The sequence below is a fragment of the Kogia breviceps genome, chromosome 8, assembly GCF_026419965.1.
Source record: "Kogia breviceps isolate mKogBre1 chromosome 8, mKogBre1 haplotype 1, whole genome shotgun sequence".
Taxonomy (NCBI): Eukaryota; Metazoa; Chordata; class Mammalia; order Artiodactyla; family Physeteridae; genus Kogia; species Kogia breviceps.
This window is the reverse complement of record NC_081317.1, coordinates 54,643,476-54,667,767: the sequence shown is the minus strand read 5'-3', so window position 1 is coordinate 54,667,767 and position 24,292 is coordinate 54,643,476. Positions and strand designations below refer to the sequence as shown.

General features: G+C 42.5%; 1 protein-coding gene across 3 annotated transcripts; it reads right to left on the bottom strand.

Moving 5' to 3' along the window:
- Positions 1 to 673: 673 nt before the first annotated feature.
- Positions 674 to 18,373, bottom strand: PLIN2 (perilipin 2). 3 transcript variants are annotated; one of them, XM_059072936.2, is made up of 9 exons: positions 18,233 to 18,348; positions 17,201 to 17,252; positions 16,919 to 17,114; positions 15,189 to 15,271; positions 13,746 to 14,031; positions 12,768 to 12,949; positions 11,721 to 11,855; positions 10,485 to 10,775; positions 674 to 876 (listed from the first exon to the last, which is right to left on the bottom strand). In XM_059072936.2, the coding sequence occupies exons 2-9, from the start codon at positions 17,228 to 17,230 to the stop codon at positions 736 to 738; spliced, it is 1,344 nt and encodes a 447-aa protein (XP_058928919.1). In that variant the 5' UTR covers positions 17,231 to 17,252; positions 18,233 to 18,348; the 3' UTR covers positions 674 to 735. The 3 variants fall into 3 exon arrangements, with proteins under 3 accessions (XP_058928919.1, XP_066897538.1, XP_058928918.1); XM_067041437.1 differs by lacking the exon at positions 10,485 to 10,775 and having other exon boundaries at positions 18,233 to 18,314; XM_059072935.2 differs by lacking the exon at positions 674 to 876 and having other exon boundaries at positions 9,922 to 10,775; positions 18,233 to 18,373.
- Positions 18,374 to 24,292: the final 5,919 nt, after the last annotated feature.

The following is a 24,292-nucleotide window of genomic DNA, read 5'->3' as shown; positions in this document are numbered from 1 at the left end:
CCAAGATTAGAATCCAGAGTCTGAGCCTTTACCCATCATGATATGCTTCCTCCCAGGTGACCTGTTTTTTAGTTATATGCCTACCCGCTAGGCCAGGGGAAAGCAAAAAGACCTTGACTAGCAGATGCACTGAGACCCCCGTCCTGCAAAAAAAAACACATAAAGGTGCTGTTACCAGAAGAAACAGGAATGAATCCTAGGAGGAAAAAAAAGTTCACTATATCAGTTTTTTAAAAAAACACTCTGGGGCTTCGCTGGTGGCGCAGTGGTTGAGAGTCCGCCTGCCAATGCAGGGGACAGGGCTTCGTGCCCCGGTCCGGGAAGATCCCACATGCCGCGGAGCGGCTGGGCCCGTGAGCCATGGCCGCTGAGCCTGCACGTCCGGAGCCTGTGCTCCACAAAGGGAGAGGCCACAACAGTGAGAGGTCCGCATACCAAAAAACAAAAAACAAAAACAAAAAAACCACTCTGATTCAAGATTATAAGCCCATTTTTATTATAGGCATTTCAAAGATTAAACTTTGAAGAATTATATAAAATAATATAAGATGCAGAACGAGACTCTTTTACAAAAGTTTGGGTCAATCAGAGTTTCATTACAATTAAGACCAAGTAGCCAAAAAAGAGATTAGCTCCCAATAGATTAATCCCCAAAGCCACAGGAATAAACACATAAGCAAACATGAAATTTAATGTGACACAAACTGTATATTCAACAAAAGGAGATTTTTCTTATTAGTTATTCAACATTTTACTCTGAGAAGGCTGAGGGCCATTGGCATGTGAATGATTTGGTCCATCCTCCTCTTCCAAAGCTATAATATCTGGAATTTCATCAGCCTCAGATGCCAAGTCTGTGATACTTAAATCAAGTACCTGTAAAAGAAGAATCTTGGATATTAAAACAAACACTAATGAAGTGAGTTGTCAAGTCCAGGTGAGCTCTTAGAAATATAAATTACTGCATGTGCATGAACCTTACTTTGTCCATAACTATGCTGTCTTCAATATGTTTATAGTCTTATTTCCACAATTCATTCATATTATAAAAGCACTAAGGAAACTTCTCTTTAAAAGGAAACCAACTAGTGGTAGAGCGAATTAAATGAAAGTTTTTGAAAATACAAGCTATAAAGCATTTCTGGTTATTCATCTGTCTATCTATTATTCTCTTAAAACCAATAATACTCCTCTTTTCCATAAGTTTGATTTCCAATACTATAAACCCTTTGGTAAGTGTCTAGGAACTAAGGAAGCAAAAAGGTCTTTGAATAGTTGAAATAGCCATCCCAAAGCCCTAGCTCTTCTCTGCATAGGAAAGGCTTTTAGGGATAAGAAGTTCTATTAACTGTTACTTTGCATACAATTTTGATAAGCCAAGTAATATTTCTTAACCAACAGAAGATTAGAAGCAGAAAATTAGTAAGGTATAACAAGTTACTAAAGGCTAAATCTTGATAGCAGAGGAAAAAATTAGCTGATTACCTGACAGGCAAAAAAACTAACAGTAACAACAACAAAAAATATCCATTGAAAAATAGATAGATAGATAGAAGGGAAAATGAGGAATTATTGTCTAATGGGTTTATGCTTGGGATGATAATAAAGTTCTGGAAATGGATAGTGGTGATGGCTGCACAACACTATAAATGTACTTAATGCCACTGAACTGTACGCTTAAGAATGGCTAAAATGGTACACTTGATGGTACGTATATTTTACCACAATTTTTAAAAATAGTTAAAAAACAAAACAAAACAAAACACGAAGCGAGAATCTTGCTTTTTATTGGGCCCCTTACCTGGCTGTTTGTGGCCGTTATTGCACTTTTCCGTAAGAACCCAGGTGCTCAGAGGACTGTCTGGTCTGAGCTAAAAACTTCCACTATTTATTCCTGAGCTTTCTATTTGGGGAGATCAAACTACATTCTAGATCTTCATGAATATTCACTTTTCAAAGATTATACCCAATCTGACATCCACAAAAGCCAACATTGCTTATATAAATTGATTCAGGGCATTAGCCAGGCAAGTCAACTATTGCAATTTTAGCATTTTTAAGTTAAAAGATGTACCTTGCTTAGCTCTCTGTTCTGATCTACTTCTATTAAATGTATATTTTAACATCCATTATCACTCTGTTTTTAATAAATATAAAATAGAACAGGAAGCTACAACACAAGAAGATATAGAGAGAGGGATTTTCTGGACCCCAAATAAGGAAGCAAGCAGCAGTTCTCTCGTATCAGTGGCTAGATTGCTAGAATGGAAAAAATAAGCACTTTGACATCAGTAAGACATTGGACTAAATCCCCACTCTTCCACTTACCTCTTTTCAACCTCAGTTTCCTCACCTGTTAAGTGAGGAAAATACCAAATTGATTGCATTGCAAGTGAGGAGTAAAGATAGTATACGCCTAGCTTGTAAGAGGTGCTCAATAAATAGCAGCTTTAATTCTCTTCAGTTTCTTAAATACCACCCTCTCACACACAGAAACATCCAAAGTCACCTATAGATCAGGTAACTACTGGCCTAAAGTAGAGTTCTTTGCAGAAGATTGGAGATTCCACACTTAGGATTTAGGAAAAAAGCCTCACCACCACCAAAAAAAAGTAGCTCTAGTCCTTGAGATGATTTAGGAGAGCCATATGAATAATTCATCTTCCATATATCCAGAATGAATTCAAGTATATAATTTTCATTATTTGGGACCATCACCAAAACCTATTTGGGGGGCTGGGAAGGAAATAGGGGAGGGTGGAGCAGCTAAGAAGTAACCACAGTCTATCAAGTTTCCATAGTGAGTTTAATTTAAAATGTAGTGGTTGTGCCTGACCATCTTCATAGGGTTTTTAGAAATGTGGCACAAGAGAAAACACTTCACAGATTTATAAAATAAATTCCCTTTCCATTGACATAAACAACAATAGTTTGGACCATCAAAGAAGGAGAGTAAGGAGTCTCTTGCTGAGAATGCCCATCAGGCATTCTGAGGCCAAACTCAGAACCGCATGCTTGCTGAGATAACCATAGTCCCTCCCTGCAAGGACATTCTTTTCAAGAAAACCAAGTGACCATGCCAGGGTTCCAGGGAATTGCATAATTTTTGTAGGTTGTTCACCATACAACCATAAGGGGGCACCACTCATTCATAAACTTCACTGATTCCTGTATTTATTATGACAATTTTCCAGAAGGTGGCACTACAAGTGTTGAGGATAAGGTGCCATTTTCTAATTTGCATAAAACTCCCAGAAGAAAACATAGGCAATACACACTCCTTGACATTAGTCTCAGTAATATTTTTTTTTAATCTGTCTCCTCAAGCAAGGACAACAAAAGCAAAAATAAACAAATGGGACCAAATCAAACTAAAAAGCTTCTGCACAGTGAAGGAAACCTTCAAAAAAATGAAAAGGCAACCTGCTGAATGGGAGAAGATACTTACAAATGATATGTCTCATAGGGGGTTAATATCCAAAATATAGGAAAAACTCATACCGTAACTCAATATAAAAAAGCCAAACGATCCAATTAAGAAATGGGCAGAGGCCCTGAATCGGCATTTTCCCAAAGACATACAGATGGCCAACAGGCATAGGAAAAAGTGCTCAACATCATTAACCATCAGAGAAATGAATCAAAACCACAATGAGAGAGCTTCCCTGCTGGTGCAGTGGTTAAGAATCTGCCTGTCAATGCAGGGGACACGGGTTCGAGCCCTGGTCCGGAAAGATGCCACATGCCGCGGAGCAACTAAGCCCATGCACCACAACTACTGAGCCTGTGCTCTAGAACCCACGAGCCACAACTACTGAGCCAGCGTGCCACAACTACTGAAGCCCGCATGCCTAGAGCCTATGCTCTGCAACGAGAAGCCAACACAATGAGAAGCCTGCGCAACACAAGGGGAAGAGTAGCCCCCGCTGGCTGCAATTAGAGAAAGCCTGCTCGCAGCAACGAAGGCCCAGCACAGCCAAAAATAAAATAAATTAAAAAGAAATTTATTTTAAAAAAAAAAACACAATGAGGTATCACCTCACACCTGTCAGAATGGTTATCATCAAAAAGACAAAAAATAACAAGTGTTGGCAAGGATGTGAAGAAAAGGGACCCTTCATGCCCTGTTGATGAGAATGTAAACTGGTGCAGCCACTATGGAAAAAAGTATGGCGGTTACTCAAAAAATTAACAATTAGGGACTCTCTTCTTGGTCCAGTGGTTAAGACTCCTTGCTCCCAATGCAGGGGCCCGGGTTCAATCCCTAGTCAGGAAACTAGATCCTACATGCCACAACTAAAAAGATCCCACATGCCGCAAGGAAGATCCCGCCTGCCACAACTAAGACCCAACATGGCCAAATAAATAAATATATATTTTTAAAAATTAACAATTGAACTACCATACATCCTGAAATTCCACCTCTGAGTATTTATCTGAATAAAATGAAAATATATATGGACCCCAATGTTCATAGCAGCATTATTTACAATAGCCAAGATATGGAAGTGACCTAAGTGCCCATCAGCAGATGAATGGATAGACACACACACACACAATGAAACATTAGCCATAAAAAAAAGTATGAAATCTTGCCATCTGCAACAACATGGATAGACCTGGAGGGTATTATGCTAAGTGAAGTAAGTCAGACAGAGAAAGACAAATACTGTATGATATCACTTATATGTGGAATCTATAAAACAAATGAACAAATGTAACAAAACAAACAGATTCACAGATAGAGAACAAACTAATGGTTGCCAGAGGGGAGAGGGATGAAGGAGATTAAGAGGTACAAAGTAGCAGTTATAAAATAAGTAAGTCACAGGGACATAATGTACATCACAGGGAATATAGTCAATGTTTTATAATGTCTTTGTATGGTGTGTAATGTACAAAAACATCAAATCACTACGTTGTACACCTGAAACTAATATTGTAAACTATACTTCAATACAAAATTTTTTAAATTAAGCTAAATTAGAGTAGGTCTTTCTAAAATGACATTTTATGGAGTCTATACCAAGGGTCTTGTTAAATTGTTTTTATTATTGTTATTATTATTATTCGGTCACATTGTGTGGCTTGTGGGATCTTAGCTTCCCGACCAGGCTCAGCAGAGAAAGTGCAGAGTCCTAACCACTGGACCACCAGGGAATTCCCAAGGGTCTTGTTAATTAAAGTAAATTAAGAGTAGCTCATTTTTTTTTTAATTTATTAATTTATTTATTTTGGTTGCATCAGGTCTTAGTTGTGGCAGGCGGGCTCCTTAGTTGCAGCATGTGGGATCCTTAGTTGCAGCATGAGAGTTGCAGCATGCATGTGGGATCTAGTTCTCTGGCCAGGGATCAAACCCCCTGCCTTGGGAGTGCAGAATCTTAACCACTGTGCCACCAGGGAAGTCGTGCAGCTCTTTTTAAAGTAACACATTTTATGGAGCCCACACCAGATTTCTTGTTTGGAAAAAGTAGGACTGTTGGTAACCCTAGCCCTCTCATTGTTTCAGATTAAAATCATTTGTTTCCTGTTTCCTTCATTCCTGAAAGTATGGTCATTGGACCACCTGCACTAGAATCGCCTAGGATATCTTTTTTTTTTTTTTTTTTAAACGATGCTTTTTAAAAGTGCAGATGCCTGGTACTACCTCCAGACCTACCAACCAGATTCTGTAGGGGTGGAACCCAGGAATCTGCATTTCATCAGTGTCCCCAATTGATAATCCCTGGCATAGACAAGGAGGTCAGAGGAAGGCTCATTGACAGACGGCATGGTTTTATCCATGTTGAGAGCTCACTAGGGCCATTTCATACAAGGGAGTTAGTCTGATAGATATATTAGCTACCTCCTTACTGAATTGTCCTGTGCTCTAACCTGAGTAGACAACGAAAAAGGAAAAGTGCTTGATTCATACTATTCAACGTCTACTCCTATTAATGCTAAGTTATAATTTAAATGGTTGGCTAGAAAAAAATAAAGAAAAAAAATGGTCGGCTAGAATCAAAAAGTCAGATAACAGGTGTACGTGAGGATATGGAGAAATCAAAACCCTCATGTACTGCTGGTGGGAAAGTAAGATGGTGCAGCCACTTTGGAAAACAGTCTGGCAGTTCCTCAAACAATTAAACATAGAGTGACCATATGACCCACTAGTAATTCTACTCCTAGGTATATACCCAAGAGAAATGAAAAGATAATTTACATGGTAACCATTTCTTCATCACTGACATTTACACAAAAGCACCATTTAAACTATTCATTACTCTTGTAAAATATCAATTAACAACACTATCTACTACCTTCCTCACTTTCTTAAATTCTAGAAAACATTTTTTTCAGTGTTAGCCAAAAAACATAGCTATTATGATATGGCTCTCATATCTTTAATATGGCTCTCTCAAACAGCACTTTCATAAAATCTGTACCAAGCTAAACAACCTAGGTCTATTCTACAAGACGAGGCTCCTCTGTGAGACTTAAAACCTTTTCATTATATTATATCCCATTTCTCTCTAATCTGTAGGCCCAGTTTAAGCAAGTTAAGCATGGAGGAGAAATCCCAGGCAATTGTCTCCGCTTCCCCAAACATTGTGCTTTCACATTGCCACCCTATCATTTCACTTAGCCATCTTCCTGACAATCTTAACAACTAAAGATGCATTGTTAATCAGCAATCTCATCTGTCAAATTCAACAGGGCCATGGGCTGCCTGCCTCTTACTATCTTATCAATTGAGGGTGTGATATTCCTAGTCTGCCTTTTCCACTTGAGCACCCGGCCTCTGCTCAACAACCCCTGGATAGTGAACAAGAAGGCCTCAACCCCAACCAGCCCTAAAAATATGACCTGAACCTATCCCAGTAAGGGCCCAGTTGACACAATTTCTTCTAGCAATCGGTAACTTCTCAAACATGAGGGAATGGCATCAGAATCTCAAAAGGTAAGCAAGGGGAACAGGAAAGATACCATAAAACATCTTTCTTTGGCCTAAGTTGACCTCAAGCCTGATATGACTTCTTATTCTTCTCCTTTTCTGCGAATAGTCCGATGCTATTTCCTTTCCAGTTTCTCCATCTTTCAGATCAAGTAGGCTGCTACAGGATAGCCTGGGAACTTAGACATCCAACAGTGGAACTATCCAGCATCTTTTCCTTTCTAAATAGCAACTGTGAAAATATGATAGGATATCCTACATTATAGGATACCTGTTGGGAAGGTGGACACTTACAGCATGAAAGTATTGCCCTTTGAGGGCTTCCCTGGTGGCGCAGTGGTTGGGAGTCCGCCTGCCGATGCAGGGGACGCGGGTTCGTGCCCCGGTCCGGGAGGATCCCACGTGCCGCGGAGCGGCTGGGCCCGTGAGCCATGGCCGCTGAGCCTGCGCGTCCGGAGCCTGTGCTCCGCAGCGGGAGAGGCCACAACAGTGAGAGGCCCGCATATCACAAAAAAAAAAAAAAAAAAAAAGAAAGTATTGCCCTTTGAGATACAAGCAAGAAATACCTTGGTTTATAAGGTAGGGACATCTCACAAGACCATCACCCATGCAGGCCTCTGTGCTAAGTCACTCCTGGAGCTGGATCAGGACTGAGGCCCAGCTGGCCCAGTCTCAAGTCCACAAGAGCCCAGGAAGGTCAGGCTGGCAAGAGCCCTCCTTTCCATCCCCCACCTGCTTCACCAGGCATCATTTAAATGACATTTCTTAGATTTGTGCACAAATATCTATCCTTCTCCTTATTCCTCCTCCCCTCACCCAGTCATCTCCATGAGCTAAATGATACTCTAAAAGGGATATCGCAGGTAAACCAAATTTTAGTTTTTCCTGTTTCACTTCATTATTCCTTCAATATCTATCATGCCTTATCAAAGTGGATATATTTTTCCAATCATGATCTGATATTACATACTCACTACTCACTCTGGAGCTGGCCAGTTAAAGACACTATGTATCACTATCCCACAGAAGGTATCCTCATGACTAGTGCAAAAGAGAAAGACACCCCATCCTCAAACACTTCACTTCCATCTGTTGAAAAACATCACTAATTTTACTTTACAGATGATAAAACTAAGGCTAAGACATTAATGGCTAATATACCATGTTCCTTTTTTTGCCCAGAACTAATTAGAAAGTTCACATTATAATTACATGCAAAGGAAAGAAGTAGGTTTGAACACTCAGGCACACTATGCCAGGCTTCATGTAGCCAAATATTCAAGAACCTGCCATAATTATAGACTGTGCTAGGCTTAGTCAGCTTTTTTCCCCTCAAAATAATTGTCCTCTTCGGGAAAAAGTTTGTTAAACTAAAAGTGCCAGTTTATGCAACAATAAAACTAGGACACCACAAATTTTGAGACATGTTGACAACAAAATGAAATGCATGTAGGCACAAACTTGAGACACAAAGTCAGACAGACAAAACCAAGGGCAGTGGTATCCTTCTAGAAACTAAGAGAGGTCTCTTTATATTCTGTCTTGCTCATGAAGAACAGCTTTGAGAACAGTCCCTTTTTCATAAACAATTCAGTAGGTACTATAACTCTTATGAAGGGGAAACACAAAGGTTTATGTTCCGTATAAGAAAGTCTGTGGGGCTTCCCTGGTGGCGCAGTGGTTGGGAATCCGCCTGCTGATGCAGGGGTCACGGGTTCGTGCCCCGGTCCGGGAAGATCCCACATGCCGTGGAGCGGCTGGGCCCGTGAGCCATGGCCGCTGAGGCTGCGCGTCCAAGAAAGTCTGTGTACAGTATATACATTTTCCAACCATTTAGAATCAACCACAAAATACCAGCCTTGAAGTTTTGAGGCAAATGACAGCAGGATCACATCCAATTTGGACTAATAAAAAAAATTTTTTTTTAAGAGGTAGAGTCTCTAGAAAAGCCAGTCACTAGGGATGGGCAGGCCAGTGCATGGATTGGTTCCACCCTGGAAGCCCATAAATCCTGACAGTCCACCGTCCCAGAAACCAGAGGTTCCTTAGCTTCAAGTATCTCTGGGAGTCCCTCCAACTGAGCTCACATGTTTACTGATTCCTGGAGTTACCTCAAGAGGAAAAAATTTAGTTCTCTAACTTAGTAAGCTTTGATAAGTTTATTCACACAAGTCCATGTAAAGTTATACGCTGCTTCCTTGTTTTCATGGGGAGACAGGGATGAAGCAGGGTAGAAAGAGGAGACAAATTTGACTTAGATTTCAGTTCTGCTGAAGGGCAGGACAGGCAGAAGCATGTAGTCTATTTCACAAGTTCTAAGACTGGTTTTTTTGAAAAGGTTTGGCGTACTGCAGCTTTGTCATGAAGAGATCCATATTTCCTAAATAATTAACCCACATTGAGGAGATTAGAAGTCTGGACACCCTACGTAGGAGGTAGGAAAAAGAACCCTTTTCTACAGGGGGTCCAAAGTCTTTTTTTTTTCTAATTATTCTCATGTGGTCTTCTAAAGGCATCTCACCCACAACTGAGGTTAGTGATTTCTCCCAATGTGACAACATGGCACCTTAAGTCCAGCTGAGACTGGACACTGAACAATCTCATTCCTTACACGTCAGATGGCCCCTTGGCAAGAAATACTGCTACCTTTACGTGAGACTGATGCAAAGAGTCACTGCTTCCTCAGCTCTGATTTCTTTCCAGCAAGGCAGTCAGTCATAAGTGGCCTCCTTCTGCTAGGGGTCCAGTAAATGGGCAAATGAAAGGAACCACCACCACCTAATAAAATTCTTATAGGAACAATAGCTTTTAATTTGTTTAAAACCTATTATCAAACATTCCATTTTTAACATTAGTCTTCCAATGTTATTACAAATTCCCCAACAGCCCATTTGAATTCATGTGTATTAATAACCCTGTCATGCAGGCAAAGCAGTTCCAAGAAAGCCACACTAAAAGCACATGTAACACACAGCATAAAACTGATCTATTCTGCAGTGAATTTTATTGAATTCAAAGGGGGCATTCCTTTATGAAAAATAAAAAACTCAGGGTGCACAAGCATGCATTGTGAGACAAACCAGTGCTGAGGCCTGCTCAGACCAAACCAGAGCAGACACCAGTTCATACAACAGCCGACATGAAGGTGTTTTTATTCAATACAAACAGACAGCAACAGTGGCAACAGAATGAGGCCATAAATGCACTGGAACATTCTGTGAGTTCTGGATAGGCTCTGAACAGTCTATCATTCTTTTCTTTCCAGCCAAGTAAACAACAGAACTCATCCGTTAAAGTGGAAACTTTAAAGCTCTTAATCTAGTTGGCAATGACTACAATAGAGGACCTTTTTTGCTCGACAGCTGCTTCCCCACTTCAGAGTTGTCTAGCAGGTTTCGACATAAGAGGAGGCGTCATCTGGCTGGCTGCCCTGCGCACTGCTGACAGGGACAGGTTTAATGTGTTTCGGGCTCGAGCTGCCGGGCCTCCTGGCTGTACCTTGGGCCTGAGCATGCTGAGACTCAGCCACCTGAGGATAAAAGGGACCTACCAGCCAGTTGAGGGGTGTGTTGTTAACAAGATAATCCATCACATCATCTAAAGACTCCTTCATTTTCTGCAGCTGCCCCTTGCTGGAAGCGAGGAGGCCGTCAGACACTTCCTTAAAGGAGGCAACATTGCGAAACACTGAGTAGATGTCGCCAGCCATCACCCCCAAGTGGTTGGCCTGATCTTGGATGTTCTGCGGTAACCCTTGAATGTTGGACAGGAGGGTGTGGCATGTGGTCTGGAGCTGCTGAGTCAGGTTTCGGGCAATAGCAAGAGTACGTGACTCTATGTGCTGAAAGTAAGACAAGGTTAAGAATCAGCAGTGGATCCAACAGTCCTATGTATGAATTAGTTCACTTACAGTCAGCTGGTTATACATCCACCACACATGTGGATTCTTTAACTTTTTAAAATCCTCATAACAACCCTGAGTGAAGCAGTATTATTTCACATTTCATAAACCTGAACATAAGCTTAGAGTTGAAATAACATGCCCCAGTTAACAGCTGGAGTGTGGATTTGAACTAGTGCCTGAGTCTTCAAAGTTCATGGTCTTAAACTGAAGAAACCTAACAGGGGAGACCGGACAGCAGGAAAATACACTCCATATTAGTAGGGCAACTTAGATATTCTCTCCTCAAGTGAGATATGATATAAACAAACAGTTAATATTGATTTCAAGGGCAAATGCATACTAGCTTTTGGAATGCAAAGAACCACATTCTAGGGCTACAATATGCTATTTCTTCTGTCTGGAACATTCGTCCCCTTATTGCCTTTTCACCTAGTTTATTCACCCCTTAGGTCTCAGCTTACCACTCATCTCTTCCAGCAAACCATCCGACTCACCCATCCTCACTCCAACGTTGAGTTAGTACCCTTGCTATGTAGTATTCTCATAGCAACTATATTTATGCTATCCAAAAAACACTATGACAGTGAAGATGCCTGTATTCACTTAGTCTGTACCTATTGTAAGGGCAATGCTCGTGTTTCTCAATTAGTTGTATCCTGATAGGGACAATATGCCTATCTGTAAATTGTTAAGATAAAGTTGTACATTTTTGCTTTTCGGTCACATAACAGTCAACCTATGTACACTGTATTGTTCAAACTTTTGATAGAGTATTCTAAGAGGAATAATAAGAAACTTATTAGTAAGTTTCTAATAAGAAGTTCTTAATAGTAAGAACTTCTTCAGAAGCTGTAGTGGATGACTCTGTCCCAGTTGTCTCACCTCAGCACAGTGGGATTCATCTGTATCATCGTAGCCGATGCTTCTCTTCCACTCCAGCCAGGACAGATAGAGCTTATCCTGAGCACCCTGAATTTTCTGGTTGGCATTATGCACATTCTTCCTGGCAAATTCAATCTAGAACACGTTGAAAGAAGACAAAGGAACAAACTAGTCAGACATTCTTGTTAGCCTTTTCTCAGATCCATGATGTAAATAAGCCAACATCAACTCTTACAGAAATTCTTGGTTTTTAAGGAGACCTATCCCCCTGATAGCACTGTTATTTGTTATCAAGATGTGTAAGTCAACCAAGCAGTCATAGTACTTATTGCCTCTTATTTAATTATTAAACCACTGTCTCCAATTTACCTCCAGTTTAACACAGGCAAGGCAACTGAAATTTAGTACGTGTAAAATATAAAATTACAAAAGAGAAAGGAACTCGAACTTCCTCTTCCCTGTTGCCGGCCACCTACTTCCCCTTCCAAGAATAAACTGGTTTCTAATGGCCATACAATACATACTGTTCTGTAACTTGGCAATCCTTAATGGCTACACAGTGGTCTTTTGTGATGTATCAATGTAATCGGTCCCCTATTAGATGATGTGCATTGTTTATACTCTTTTGCAACTCTGAACAAATATACTTATCTGTAGGATAAGTTTCTAGAAGGAAAACTGCTCCAGGCATAGGTGTGTCTGCAACTTTCCTATAAGAGTCCCGGGAATCCTCTGGAAGTGCAAAAACACAAGTACTCCTTTTTCTCTACACCATCGCCCACAGCATTTAACTTTGCCAGTGCCATTGGACAAAACCAGAATCAGTAATTTGATCCCGCAGAGTAAGATTAACGCCACTTCATATACTGATATTTCAGCTATTTATACCTTCTTTTTTCTGCGAGTTTTCTGTATACTCTTTGCCCATTTTTCTATTGGATTGTTCATAAGGTAAGATTAAAATTCTTGGATTTCATGATATGTTTACTCCCAATCCTCGAGATAAATGAACTCGTTTCAGATACCTTTAAAGGAAGTTGTACTCACCAGGTTGACAGTGGAATGGAGCTGAGAAATGGTCTCTTGGCTTTTTTGCTTAGCTTCTTTAACCCTGCTGAGGGCCTGCTGGTAGGCCCATGAGCGGAGCTTGGTGGACAGGGATCCCAGTCTGATATAATAACTTGGATTCTGAACAGGATCAAATCCTTCCACTTTTTTGGCTTCTTTTTCTGAAGTTATATAGAAGTGACCCAAAAAAAAAAAAAAAAAGTCCAGGATCACAGCTCTAAGTGACAAGGCCTGGACTCTAACCTGGATCTTGACTTTGTTGATTCCACTCACCCATCTAGCAATCATGGGCCCCTCTTCCCAAGATGCCTCATATCTGCTTCTGGGCTTAGCAACCCAGAACACATCCCTATAGGTGACACATATCACCTACACAGGTCTCTTCCCACTAGAGCTTCTTAGCTGGCACATAGCACTAAATCTTTAATGATTGTATACAGCAGCCCATTAAGGACAATCCATTTATAGAAAATATTTCTCTAGGCTAATTTCTCCAGAAGTTTCAAGACTTGCTATATACAACTCATGTGAAACTTAAGAGTGCCTTAAGAAGGAAAACTATAGAGACAGAAAGATTAGTGGTTGCTCAGACAGTGGGGGTGGTGGGGGGATGGAGACTGACTGCCAACAGACATGAAGGATCTTTTATCTTTGGGGGTGATAGAAATTCTATAACTGGATTGTGATGGTCATGTAACTGTAAATTTAGAATGAAAACAGGTGAATTTTTTTGGTATATAAAAGTATATCTCAATAAAGCTGTTTAGAAAGATTGCTTTAAGATATAAAACATTGGGAGTTCCCTGGTGGCCTAGTGGTTAGGATTCTGGGTTTCCACTGCCATGGCCCGGCAGTGCCAATCCCTGGTCGAGGAACTGAGATCCCACAAGCTGCATGGCACAGGAAAAAAAAAAAAAAAAGATGCAAAACATTATTTCAAGAAAAATATCCAATTACCTAGTTCATCCTTGGTGAGAGGGAGGTACTGGTCTACCAGCAGCTCTGATTTGGTGAGCGCGTTTTCTACTCCACTGCTCACCAGCTGCATCATCCGACTTCCCAGGACTATGTTAATGCCGCCACTGACCACGGATTTGGTCTTCTCCACACTGCCGGTCACTGTTCCTCTGGTCTTGTCCACCACCCCAGTGATTGTGCTGGCCACAGAATCCTTGGCCCCAGTCACAGTAGTCGTCACAGCATCTTTTGCCCCAGTCATAGCTCCTTTGGCATTGGCCACAACCTACACGGAAAAAAGCAGATCTGGCTAGTGAGCAGCATAAAAACCTAGTTAAGTTCTTAGCTAAGGTAGCATAGTTGAAGAGTTAAAGAATGAATCTGGCCCTTTTACTTTCTACTTGTAGGTCTTAGACAAGTCACTGAGAGTTGATGAGCCTCAATTTCCGTATCAGGTGTAAGTACCTTACTTGCCACCACTCAAGGGTTGTTGGAGGACCAAATGAGGGAAACAGATAAAAAATCTGTCAATTTGTCAAGTTATTTTTCTTAATTCATTTATTTTTAAAATTTATTTTATTTTTGGCTGCTTTGGGTCTTCGTTGCTGCACACGGGCTTTCTCTAGTTGCAGCAAACCAGGGCTACTCTTCGTTGCAGTGCATGGGCTTCTCATTGCGGTGGCTTCTCTTGTTGCAGAGCATGGGCTCTAGGCACATGGGCTTCAGTAGTTGTGGCGCACAAGCTCAGTAGTTGTGGCGCATGGGCTTAGTTGCTCCACAGCATGTGGGATCTTCCCAGACGAGGGCTTGAACCCATGTCCCCTGCATTGGCAGGTGGATTCTTAACCACTGTGCCACCAGGGAAGCCCAAGGTTTTTTTGGTTTTTGTTTTACATTAGATGAACCCATAGTAATTAAGGCACAAGGAATACTCTAGAGAAAATGGCATTTTCCACATTGACATGCTTATACTGAGCCCCTCATGCATGCCTATAAGTATAGACATAGGTATCATGCACACCTGGCCCTATGCACACAGCCCCAGGCCAAAACACAGGCAGAGGTGTCAGTTCCCCATCCTACTAGATGTGCTCTCAGGTACCAAGTGAGAAGAGGCTCTATTTTCCACCTCTGCATTTATCCATACCACATGGGACTCAGTGATTTGAGAAAGCAATTTCACCTATAGAGATGAAGTCACAAATTTAATAGAGATCAGACTAAAGGTATTCTAGCCCAAAGGTAGATAGTTCATCTCTGCTTCTTAAGACAGCCTGACAACAGTTCAGGAGGTAACGGAGTGATCATTACTCTTTCAAAAATATATCCAAGGTTGAGGGAACAAACAAGTATTACCTGTTTATGGTCTGCACAGCCTGTGTTAAACAGATAAAACTTAAAAATGTCAGGTGGCAAGCCTCAGCACTCTTGTCCCAAGCTCACCTGGTTTGTTGGCTGATTCAGAATAGGCAGTTTCTCCTCAATCCTGTCTAGCCCCTTACAGGCATAGGTATTGGCAACGGCAACTAGAAGAATCACAAATGATGAAAATGTTAACAGTCTGGGTAAGAGTGAATATATATCTTGAGCCTTCATTCTTACCATAAAAAAACAACAAAAATGTTCATTTTAATTTACCATGCAATACTTTGCCTGGTTTCTCTAGTTCAGAAAGAAGATTCTTGCCAGGTTTCTGGCAACTTTCTTCTACTGACAGGGGAATAAGGATATGGGTGTGGGGAGCAGGGGGAGCAGCAAGCAGAGGCAGTGACAGGCCAAGTAGGACGGTGGCCAAGAAGCCTCTTACTCATCAACTGTCCCCTAAGGTTAATGCCAAGGGAAGCCAGGCTTCACCTGAACCCTCATTCAGGGAACGAGGTATATGAAAACCCTCAAAATTAGCATCTCCATGCTAGTTTAATCCCCACCTACACTTAATTCAGTAGGTGGCAGTGTACTTTGGGTTATCACCAGGAAACAGTATGCTAACAGCACCCTGGATCTCCCTAAAAAGACCCAGATCTTAGTCCAAGCTCTGCCCGCCCCCAACAATGACCAAGCCTAGAACTAGTACTATACTCATTTGGGAAGTAGCAGAGTTGGAAAACTGATCTCTAAAAGGTTTCTTATAATCCTAAACGTCCATGACATAACCACTTGGGGGAATGATTTAAACTCTTATTCAAAGTAGTTCATAATGTGGAGAAATTGAAAATTCCACTTCTAGGTATATACCCGAGAGAACTGAGAACATATGTGCACTGAGAACATATGTGCACACAAAAACTTGGGCACAAGTGTTCACAGTAGCATTCATTATTCATACTAGGCATAAAGTAGAAGCAATCCAAACATCAAATGATGAATAAAATGATATATCCATGCAATAGAATATTAAATTATTCCATATTTTAAAGGAATGAAATATTGATATGATGCTACAATTTGGATGAACCTTGGAAACATTATGTTAAGTGAAAACTAGCCAGTCACAAAAGACCACATATTTTATGATTCAATTTACATTACACGTCCAGGATATGCAAACCTATGATGACAGAAAGTAGATTACTAGTTGCCTAAGGTTGGGGGGAGGGGGACGGGGAGTGACTGTGAATGAGTACAAGTGTACAATTCACTGGCATTCACAATACTGTCATTCACAGTATTGTGCAACCATTACCACTATCATTTTCAGGACTTTTTCATCACCCCAAACAGAAAGTGGTATGAGGTTTCTTTCCGGGATGAAAATGTTCTAAAATTGATTATGGTGATGCCTACACAACTCTGTGAATACACGAAAGGCCATTGAATTGTATGCTGATTTTTTTTTTTTTTAAGCAGTTCACATATACTGTGTAGTCCCAAGGAAGTCAGCTATTTCAGTTCACTCACTCTTTCCCCATATGATCTCACTTGCCAATACAGAAGCATCTCCAGGGGATTTTTTTTGTTATATCATAACATCTGCCAGTGTTATGAAGCAGGCCTTCTATAACAATGAGGGTCACCTGGCAGTTTCTCGGGAAAGGCAGCATGTGTCTCAGGAAAGGCTGAGGATTCATGCGTGCTTAAGGCATAACACTGGCATTCACCGTATTCAAGCCAGCTTCAGGCTCACTCCTGATGAGTACATAGGACTAAATTTTGAGGGGGAAATCAAAACTCACTTTGTGGCTCTAGCTTTTGGATGATTGGCAGAGCACTCGTCACGGCCACCGAGGTGATGCTCTTCACGCCCTTCTCTGCCATCTCACACACAGACTTCAAGTAGGGATACTGATCCTTCGTACTGATGTAAGCCGAGGAGACAAGGTCATATGTGGAGCTCACCAAGGGTAGGTTGGCCACCCTTGTCACCACACTCTGCAACCAAGGAGGAGAAAGGGCTTAACTTCCAAAACACACTGGGGAGGGAAAGGAATCAAGAAACTGCTATTTATAAATCATACCAGCTGTGGTTCAACTGCAACAGATGCCATTTTTCTTCTGGAGAAAAGAAATCTGCAAAAGAGAAACTTGGTTCAGGACACTGTAATAAGACTCCCAGATTCATTCTCCAACCGAAGCTAATGCTTATTTCAAGTAGAGTAAAATTCAACATCAAGTTTAGTCTGCATTTCTTCCCACCCTCTGGCTCTCAGAGCTCTCCTCTGGGCAAACTGAAAGGTTTTTAAAGCTCACGTGTACAAGTCACCCACTTAAAGTGTTCAATGTTTTCCCCACCAGAACATTAGAGATGCCTTTTGAAGATAAATATCTGTCCACAAAAATGCTAACCAAGTTAAAATCCATGGTAAAACTAAAGAGATATTCCAAGTAGAAGACATCCTGTACAGTCAGGATGATCAAGACGGAGCACTTTGGTGGGGGGCTGTGGTTACTCCTTCTTTGTCAAAGAACTGAAACTAGTTCAGGGGACACTAAACACACGACAAAGGAGGTGCTCCGCGGAAATGAGAAACTTTTCCGGACGCTTTAAAATGTCAACGTAGTGTCCCCAACGACCCACAGTCACACAAAACAGCCTCACTGCTAAGCAGCAGAGCTGGAAAGTTAAGAACCCACCACTTCGGAGCCAATCAGTTCACCCTCCGGCCAAGGGTCCCACTTTCAAAAGAAATGAGAATCACGCTAAAGGCGGCAATCAGACGCCAGCATCAATAGCCCGTCTGTCACTGCGCACCCCACAAAATCCTGTTTTAAGACGATTTTTCACGCGTTTCCTTTTAAATAATGTCCTTTCGGGACGACTGGAAACTGTTACCCGCAACCAAGCCAGGAAGCTACAACCGCATTAAGGCAGTGGGAAGAAAAGCAGCCTGAATCAAGGAACAAAAGCGAGGTTGGAAAGCGCAGGCCCAGGAAACAGCCCCTTCCCAGCCGGGGCCCGGAAACCGCCACGAGGCCGCCAGCGTCCAGCCTGGAGTCCGCGGGGGGCCGAGCCGCGAGGGAGCGGGACCGCACAGGTGGCGCACACCCACCAGCCGGCAGCAGTTCACAGACGAGAGTCCACCAGGTCCGCGCGGCGTTCACAAGGCGCGACCCGCGGGCGCCAGTCTATATACCCCGCCCCTCCCCGCCCCCGCACCACGTGACCGGCGGCTCCTGGACATCCGACCCACAGAGGCCGGGCCGAGACCCGCCACCTCCTCCCACCGCAGGACCGCCTCCAGGGGTGGGGGCCCTTTCGGGTGGGCGTGGCGGGGGGGCCTTGCCTGGGTCAGGGGTGCTGGGGTTCCCGGGACAAAAATGCGGCCGCCGCCCATGCTGGATTTGTAGTTTTGCAAAAGGTAGTGGGGGAGTCGCGCGGACAGACGAACAGTAACTAACTTGTTGATTTCCACCAGTCCTCAGCGTAGAATTGTCCTTAAAAATGGAAGCAGTGGCATCTGGACTGTTATTTATAACAACTTCTAAAGTTTTGTGTAATTCTAAATGATGACGGACGTGTAGGGATGGCTGTTTTGCTGCTCTTTTGACTTTAAAGTTAGTTCCTCAAACATCCATCTGATTTAAAGTTGAATCGGAATTTCCAAAAACGGGAATTTTTTTTGAGAATACCGTTTGTTGGTTGTTTTGTTTGTTGGTTTGTTTCAGCGAGACTTAAACCCAAATCACTCCGGGATGATGGCTGCCTATGATTGCTATGCAAGATGACTTTTTTTTTTTAAGAAACAAATCAACGTCTGAGTCCCAGTTTCTTCTTGTGTAAAATTCAGGATTTGAACCAGATTATGTGAGCAAACAAATTGTGCAACTGCCCCATCCCGGGTAGGGGCTCCGTGGACCGCTCCCCCAGTGAATGGCCTCGGATCTAATGATATCGGCTAGGGCCTCGGCCTCCCTGCTCCCTCTCAGGGAAGGTAAACAAGAAGGGACAGGTGGAAGGTGCGAGGGGGAACTGGCGCCGGGTCCTCGGCCTCCGGAATTGGGAGCAAGCGGAGGTAGGGAGGACGCAGGAGCCTGGCGGCGGGCTTTGTCAAGCTACAGATTTTGAACTGTGGGAAACCCTCAAAGGCATATACCTTAATTACGTAACTAATGTTGCATGCACAGAGATACTGTGCATATTTAAAGCTCCAAACCGACCCATTAAAAAATGTATCCCTTATACACGACGGAAGACATCTGGAGGCCCCCAGCAAGAAAAACCAAATATTGTGTCTTCCTGCCCCCACTACACACACCAGGTCATTCAAAACAAAATGCAGTACTACCATAAAATAACTGTTAGGAAGTCCAAAAATTTATGTTTTTTTCCTCCTATGTTGACATCTTCAATGCTTTAAGCAATCAAATTATTTTTTTCTCTTCTTTTTGCTGTTCTGTCTTTGTTGGTGCTCTAAGCAGATGTTTAGTGTGCCTATTGCCAATGTCACCACCCTGATGTAAAACAACGGGAATTTGAGTAATGATGGTGAGGGTTGTTTTTTTTTTTAAAACTTCTCACTTTTCTGGCCTCTTATTTTGCAACAGAAGGCTCTTGCCCTTTCACCTGTAAATGCCTCCATGCTTTCACTTGTTTTAAACCTGTGAGTCACTTGCCCTCTTTAAGGATAAGCAAACTTCCTTCTGCTTTTCTATACCTGAGAAGGAGAGGGCTCCAGAGACTAATGTTGGGGTCTAGACTCTCCATGTCCCCAGAGGATAAAGCACACCAAATTCTGCACCTGCTTTTCTTTCATCTTCATGAGTCTGGGACAACATGGAGCTAGTGGCAATAATAACAAGTCCTCCAGGTGATTCTGTTAGTCTCTAACGTTTGAGAACCTTTGTTTTACAGAAGTGATTTTTCATAGTTTATCTCGGGACTAGTGCATCAGAATCACCTAGGGTGCTTGTTAAACATTCTGTCTCCTACTCAAGCCCTACTGAGTTAGGAGCTACAGGGGGTGAGGCCCAGGAGCCTACATTTTTAAAAATACTTTCTTTAGTAACACCACTTTACTCTTCACCAAGCACTTTCATATGTTCCTCATTGTTTGAGCCTCACAACAATCTGGGAACTCAGTGCAATAGGGATTATTACTACCATGAGGTGATTTTGCCCATAGTCATGACTGACTAAGTAGCAAGCTAGGTGAGACTAAATCCCGGGTACATAACCTGAGCTAGTTACCTAGTTGCTCTTTGCCTTAGTTCCTTCATTTAAAAACTGGAAATAGGGCTTCCCAGGTGGCGCAGTGGTTGAGAGTCCGCCTGCCGATGCAGGGGACACGGGTTCGTGCCCCGGTCTGGGAAGATCCCACATGCCGCGTAGCAGCTGGGCCCGTGAGCCATGGCCGCTGAGCCTGCGCGTCCGGAGCCTGTGCTCCGCAACGCGAGAAACCACAGCAGTGAGAGGGCCGCGTACCGCAAAAAAAAGAGAAAAACTGGAAATAATAACAGTCCTTTATGTTCCAGGTACAGGGTATATGGTTATTTGTTGTATATGTACTAGTTTTTCAACTTTTCTGGGGCTTTAAATGTTTCATAATAAAAGGTTGAGGATACTACCCAACAATGAGAGACAATGAACAGACCTATAACTACATGCCATGCAAGTGAAAGAAGCTGCATACACATAATACTGTACAAAACAAGCAAACTAAGCTCTGTTGTCAGAAGTAAGGCTTGGTAGTTGCTTTTGAGGGTGGGGAGGGCTAGTAACTGGATGGGGCCACAAGGGGCCTTTTGTGTGCAAGTAATTTTCTTGTTATGGGTGCTAGTTACATGTGTCTGCTTATTTTTTTTTTTGCATGCTATACTTCTCTTTTTAAAAGTTTTGAAAATCCAAAAATGGGCAGAAGAACTAAATAGACATTTCTCCAAAGAAGATATACAGATTGCCAACAAACACATGAAAGAATGCTCAACATCATTAATCATTAGAGAAATGCAAATCAAAACTACAATGAGATATCACCTCACACCGGTCAGATTGGCCATCATCAAAAACTCTAGAAACAATAAATGCTGGAGAGGGTGTGGAGAAAAGGGAACACTCTTGCACTGCTGGTGGGAATGTAAATTGATACAGCCACTATGGAGAACAGTATGGAGGTTCCTTAAAAAACTACAAATAGAACTACCATATGACCCTGCAATCCCACTACTAGGCATATACCCTGAGAAAACCATAATTCAAAAAGAGTCATGTACCAAAATGTTTATTGCAGCTCTATTTACGATAGCCAGGACATGGAAGCAACCTAAGTATCCATCAACAGATGAATGGATAAAGAAGATGTGACACATATATACAATGGAATATTACTCAGCCATAAAAAGAAATGAAACTGAGTTATTTGTAACGAGGTTGATAGACCTGGAGTCTGGTGGATAGACCTGGAGTCTGTCATACAGAGTGAAGTAAGTCAGAAGGAGAAAAACATACCGTATGCTAACACATATATATGGAATCTAAGAAAAAAAATGTCATGAAGAGATTAGTGGTAGGACTGGAATAAAACACAGACCTACTAGAGCATGGACTTGAGGATATGGGGAGGGGGAAGGGTAAGCTGTGACGATGTGAGAGAGTGGCAGGGACATATACACACTACCAAATGTAAATTAGATAGCTAGTGGGAAGCTGCCGCATAGCACAGGGAGTTCACCTCTGTGCTTTGTGACCACCTAGAGGGGTGAGATAGGGAGGGTGGGAGGGAGGGTGACGCAAGAGGGAAGAGATATGGGAACATATGTATATGTATAACTGATTCACTTTGTTTTAAAGGAGAAACTAACACACTATTGTAAAACAGTTGTACTCAAATAAAGATGTTTAAAAAATAATAATAAAAAAAAATAAAAGTTTTGAAAAGTTGAGAAGAGAAAAAAATAGTGGTGCTTACTTCGTAAGATTTTTGTGAGGAGTTAATGAATCAATACATTCAACAGAATAATGCCAGGCACATGGAAATGGTACCTATTGGGTTTTTTTGAACTTTTGAATTTTATTTTATTTATTTTTTATACAGCAGGTTCTTATTAGTTATCTATTTTATACATATCAGTGTATACATGTCAATCCCAATCTCCCAATTCATCCCACCCCCACCCCGCCACTTTCCCCCCGTGGTGTCCATACGTTTGTTCTCTACATCTGTGTCTCTGTTTCTGCCCTGCAAACCGGTTCATCTACCATTTTTCTAGGTTCCACATATATGCATTAATATATGATATTTGTTTTTCTCTTTCTGGCTTACTTCACTCTGTATGACAGTAGCTATTATCAATGTTTTCTAACCACACCCAGAGCCTTTTTGCCCAAGAGAGCCTTGCTCACAGGGGGAAGCAGAAGTGGCTCCAGGGAACGGGCCATATCCCAGATCCCACCCGATCTTCCTCCCTGGACTACAAAGTATGAGAGACTCCTTTGACAGAGACACATTTCTTAGAGTTGTAGCAACGCAACCTGGGTGTATTATTGATACAAAGTAGTAGTAAAATAGCAAGAAAAAGAAAATCTGACTTGAAGTTTCCTCTTCCAGAGGTAGGGCAACTGCCTCCTTCCCCACCCCTTATCCTTTTTTCTTCCCTTCCACAAAAGTACTGTATGCTCCACATCCTCCTGTATCCCTGCCTCCAGGCAGTGCTTGCTCTCTCTGGACAAACCCTTGTTGCCTCTGCCTGGAGTGCCTGCCCAACTGGCAAATCCTACTCACTCTGTACCACTCAGCTCTTCACTTCTGTGAGGCCTTCGGCTCCAAGATCACTAGTGAGTAGCAGGACTGGGCCTGCAACCAGGTATGTATGACTCTAGAGTCTACACTGTTTATTATTTCTCGGTGTGTGCTCTTAGGCAGTAAATACACTTGACCCTCAGTGCCTGTAAGATGAAGGAGTTAGATGATATCTAGGGTTCCTTCCAGCTGTATTATGTTTTTTGTTTTTGTTTTTGTTTTTTTGTACGCGGGCCTCTCACTGTTGTGGCCTCTCCTGTTGCGGAGCACAGGTTCCGGACGCGCAGGCCCAGCGGCCATGGCTCACGGGCCCAGCCGCTCCGCGGCATGTGGGATCTTCCCGGACCAGGGCACGAACTTGTGTCTCCTGCATCGGCAGGCGGACTCTCAACCACTGTGCCACCAGGGAAGCCCCCAGCTGTATTATGTTAACCCAAAAAAAATAACAATACCTTACCTTGTGTATAGCTTTACAATGTCTTTTTTTTTTTTTTTTTTTTGGCTGCATTGGGTCTGTTGCTGTGCGCAGGCTTTCTCTAGTTGTGGTGAGCGGGGGCTCCTCTTTGTTGTGGTGTGCAGGCTTCTCATTACGGTGGCTTCACTTACAAAGCATGGGCTCTAGGCAGGCGGGCTTCAGTAGCTGTGGCACACAGGCTCAGTAGCTGTGGCGCATGGGCTTAGTTGCTCCGCGGCATGTGGGATCTTCCTGGACCAGGGCTCAAACCCATGTCCCCAGCATTGGCAGGCAGATTCTTAACCAGTGCACCACCAGGGAAGGCCAGGAATCTTAATTTGGTTAGTCATATCCCTTGAGGAGGAGCTAGGACTCTGTTTTATTGCCGAACTATGGTCATTACTTTTCTTGCTTAGCTTCTTTTTCTTTGTTTCTGTATTCTCTCATTTCCCTAATTAACAACTGCTTTGCCTGCTCTCTGGAACTCAGGGAAGGCCTAGGAGACTAAAGCCTTTTTTTAACCAACAAGAAACGGGGGGAAAGGGAAGGGCTTTTGTACCTGTGAGGGCCCCACAGGGTCCTGCTCCGTTTCAACCCCCCCTCTTCTTTGATACTCCTCAATCCTGAGGGGAACAGAGGCAAGACAAGGAAGGGAATGGAATACAGTTTTGGATAGAGAGGTTCATCATAAACTCGGGAGGGGAACTCGGTTTCATACCCAGAGACTCTGATTCACCTCATTTAGGAACTAGTCCAGAAGTGTTTAAAAAGTAGCCCGGGTCATTCTGATGCAGGTAATCCAAGAACTATACTTTAAGAAAACTGCATTTGGGATTTCCTTGGTGGTCCAGTGGTTAAGACTCTGTGCTTCCACTGCAGGGGCATGAGTTTGACCCCTGGTCGGGGAACTAAGATCCTGC

Coding starts and splice junctions, on each gene's coding strand:
- PLIN2 (XM_059072935.2), bottom strand. CDS start 17,230: ATGGCATCTGTTGCAGTTGAACCACAGCTG. Junction 11,856..12,767: donor TCCATTCCACTGTCAACCTG/GTGAGTACAACT, acceptor AACGTGTTCTAG/ATTGAATTTGCCAGGAAGAA. Junction 10,776..11,720: donor ATGAATCCCACTGTGCTGAG/GTGAGACAACTG, acceptor TCTTACTTTCAG/CACATAGAGTCACGTACTCT.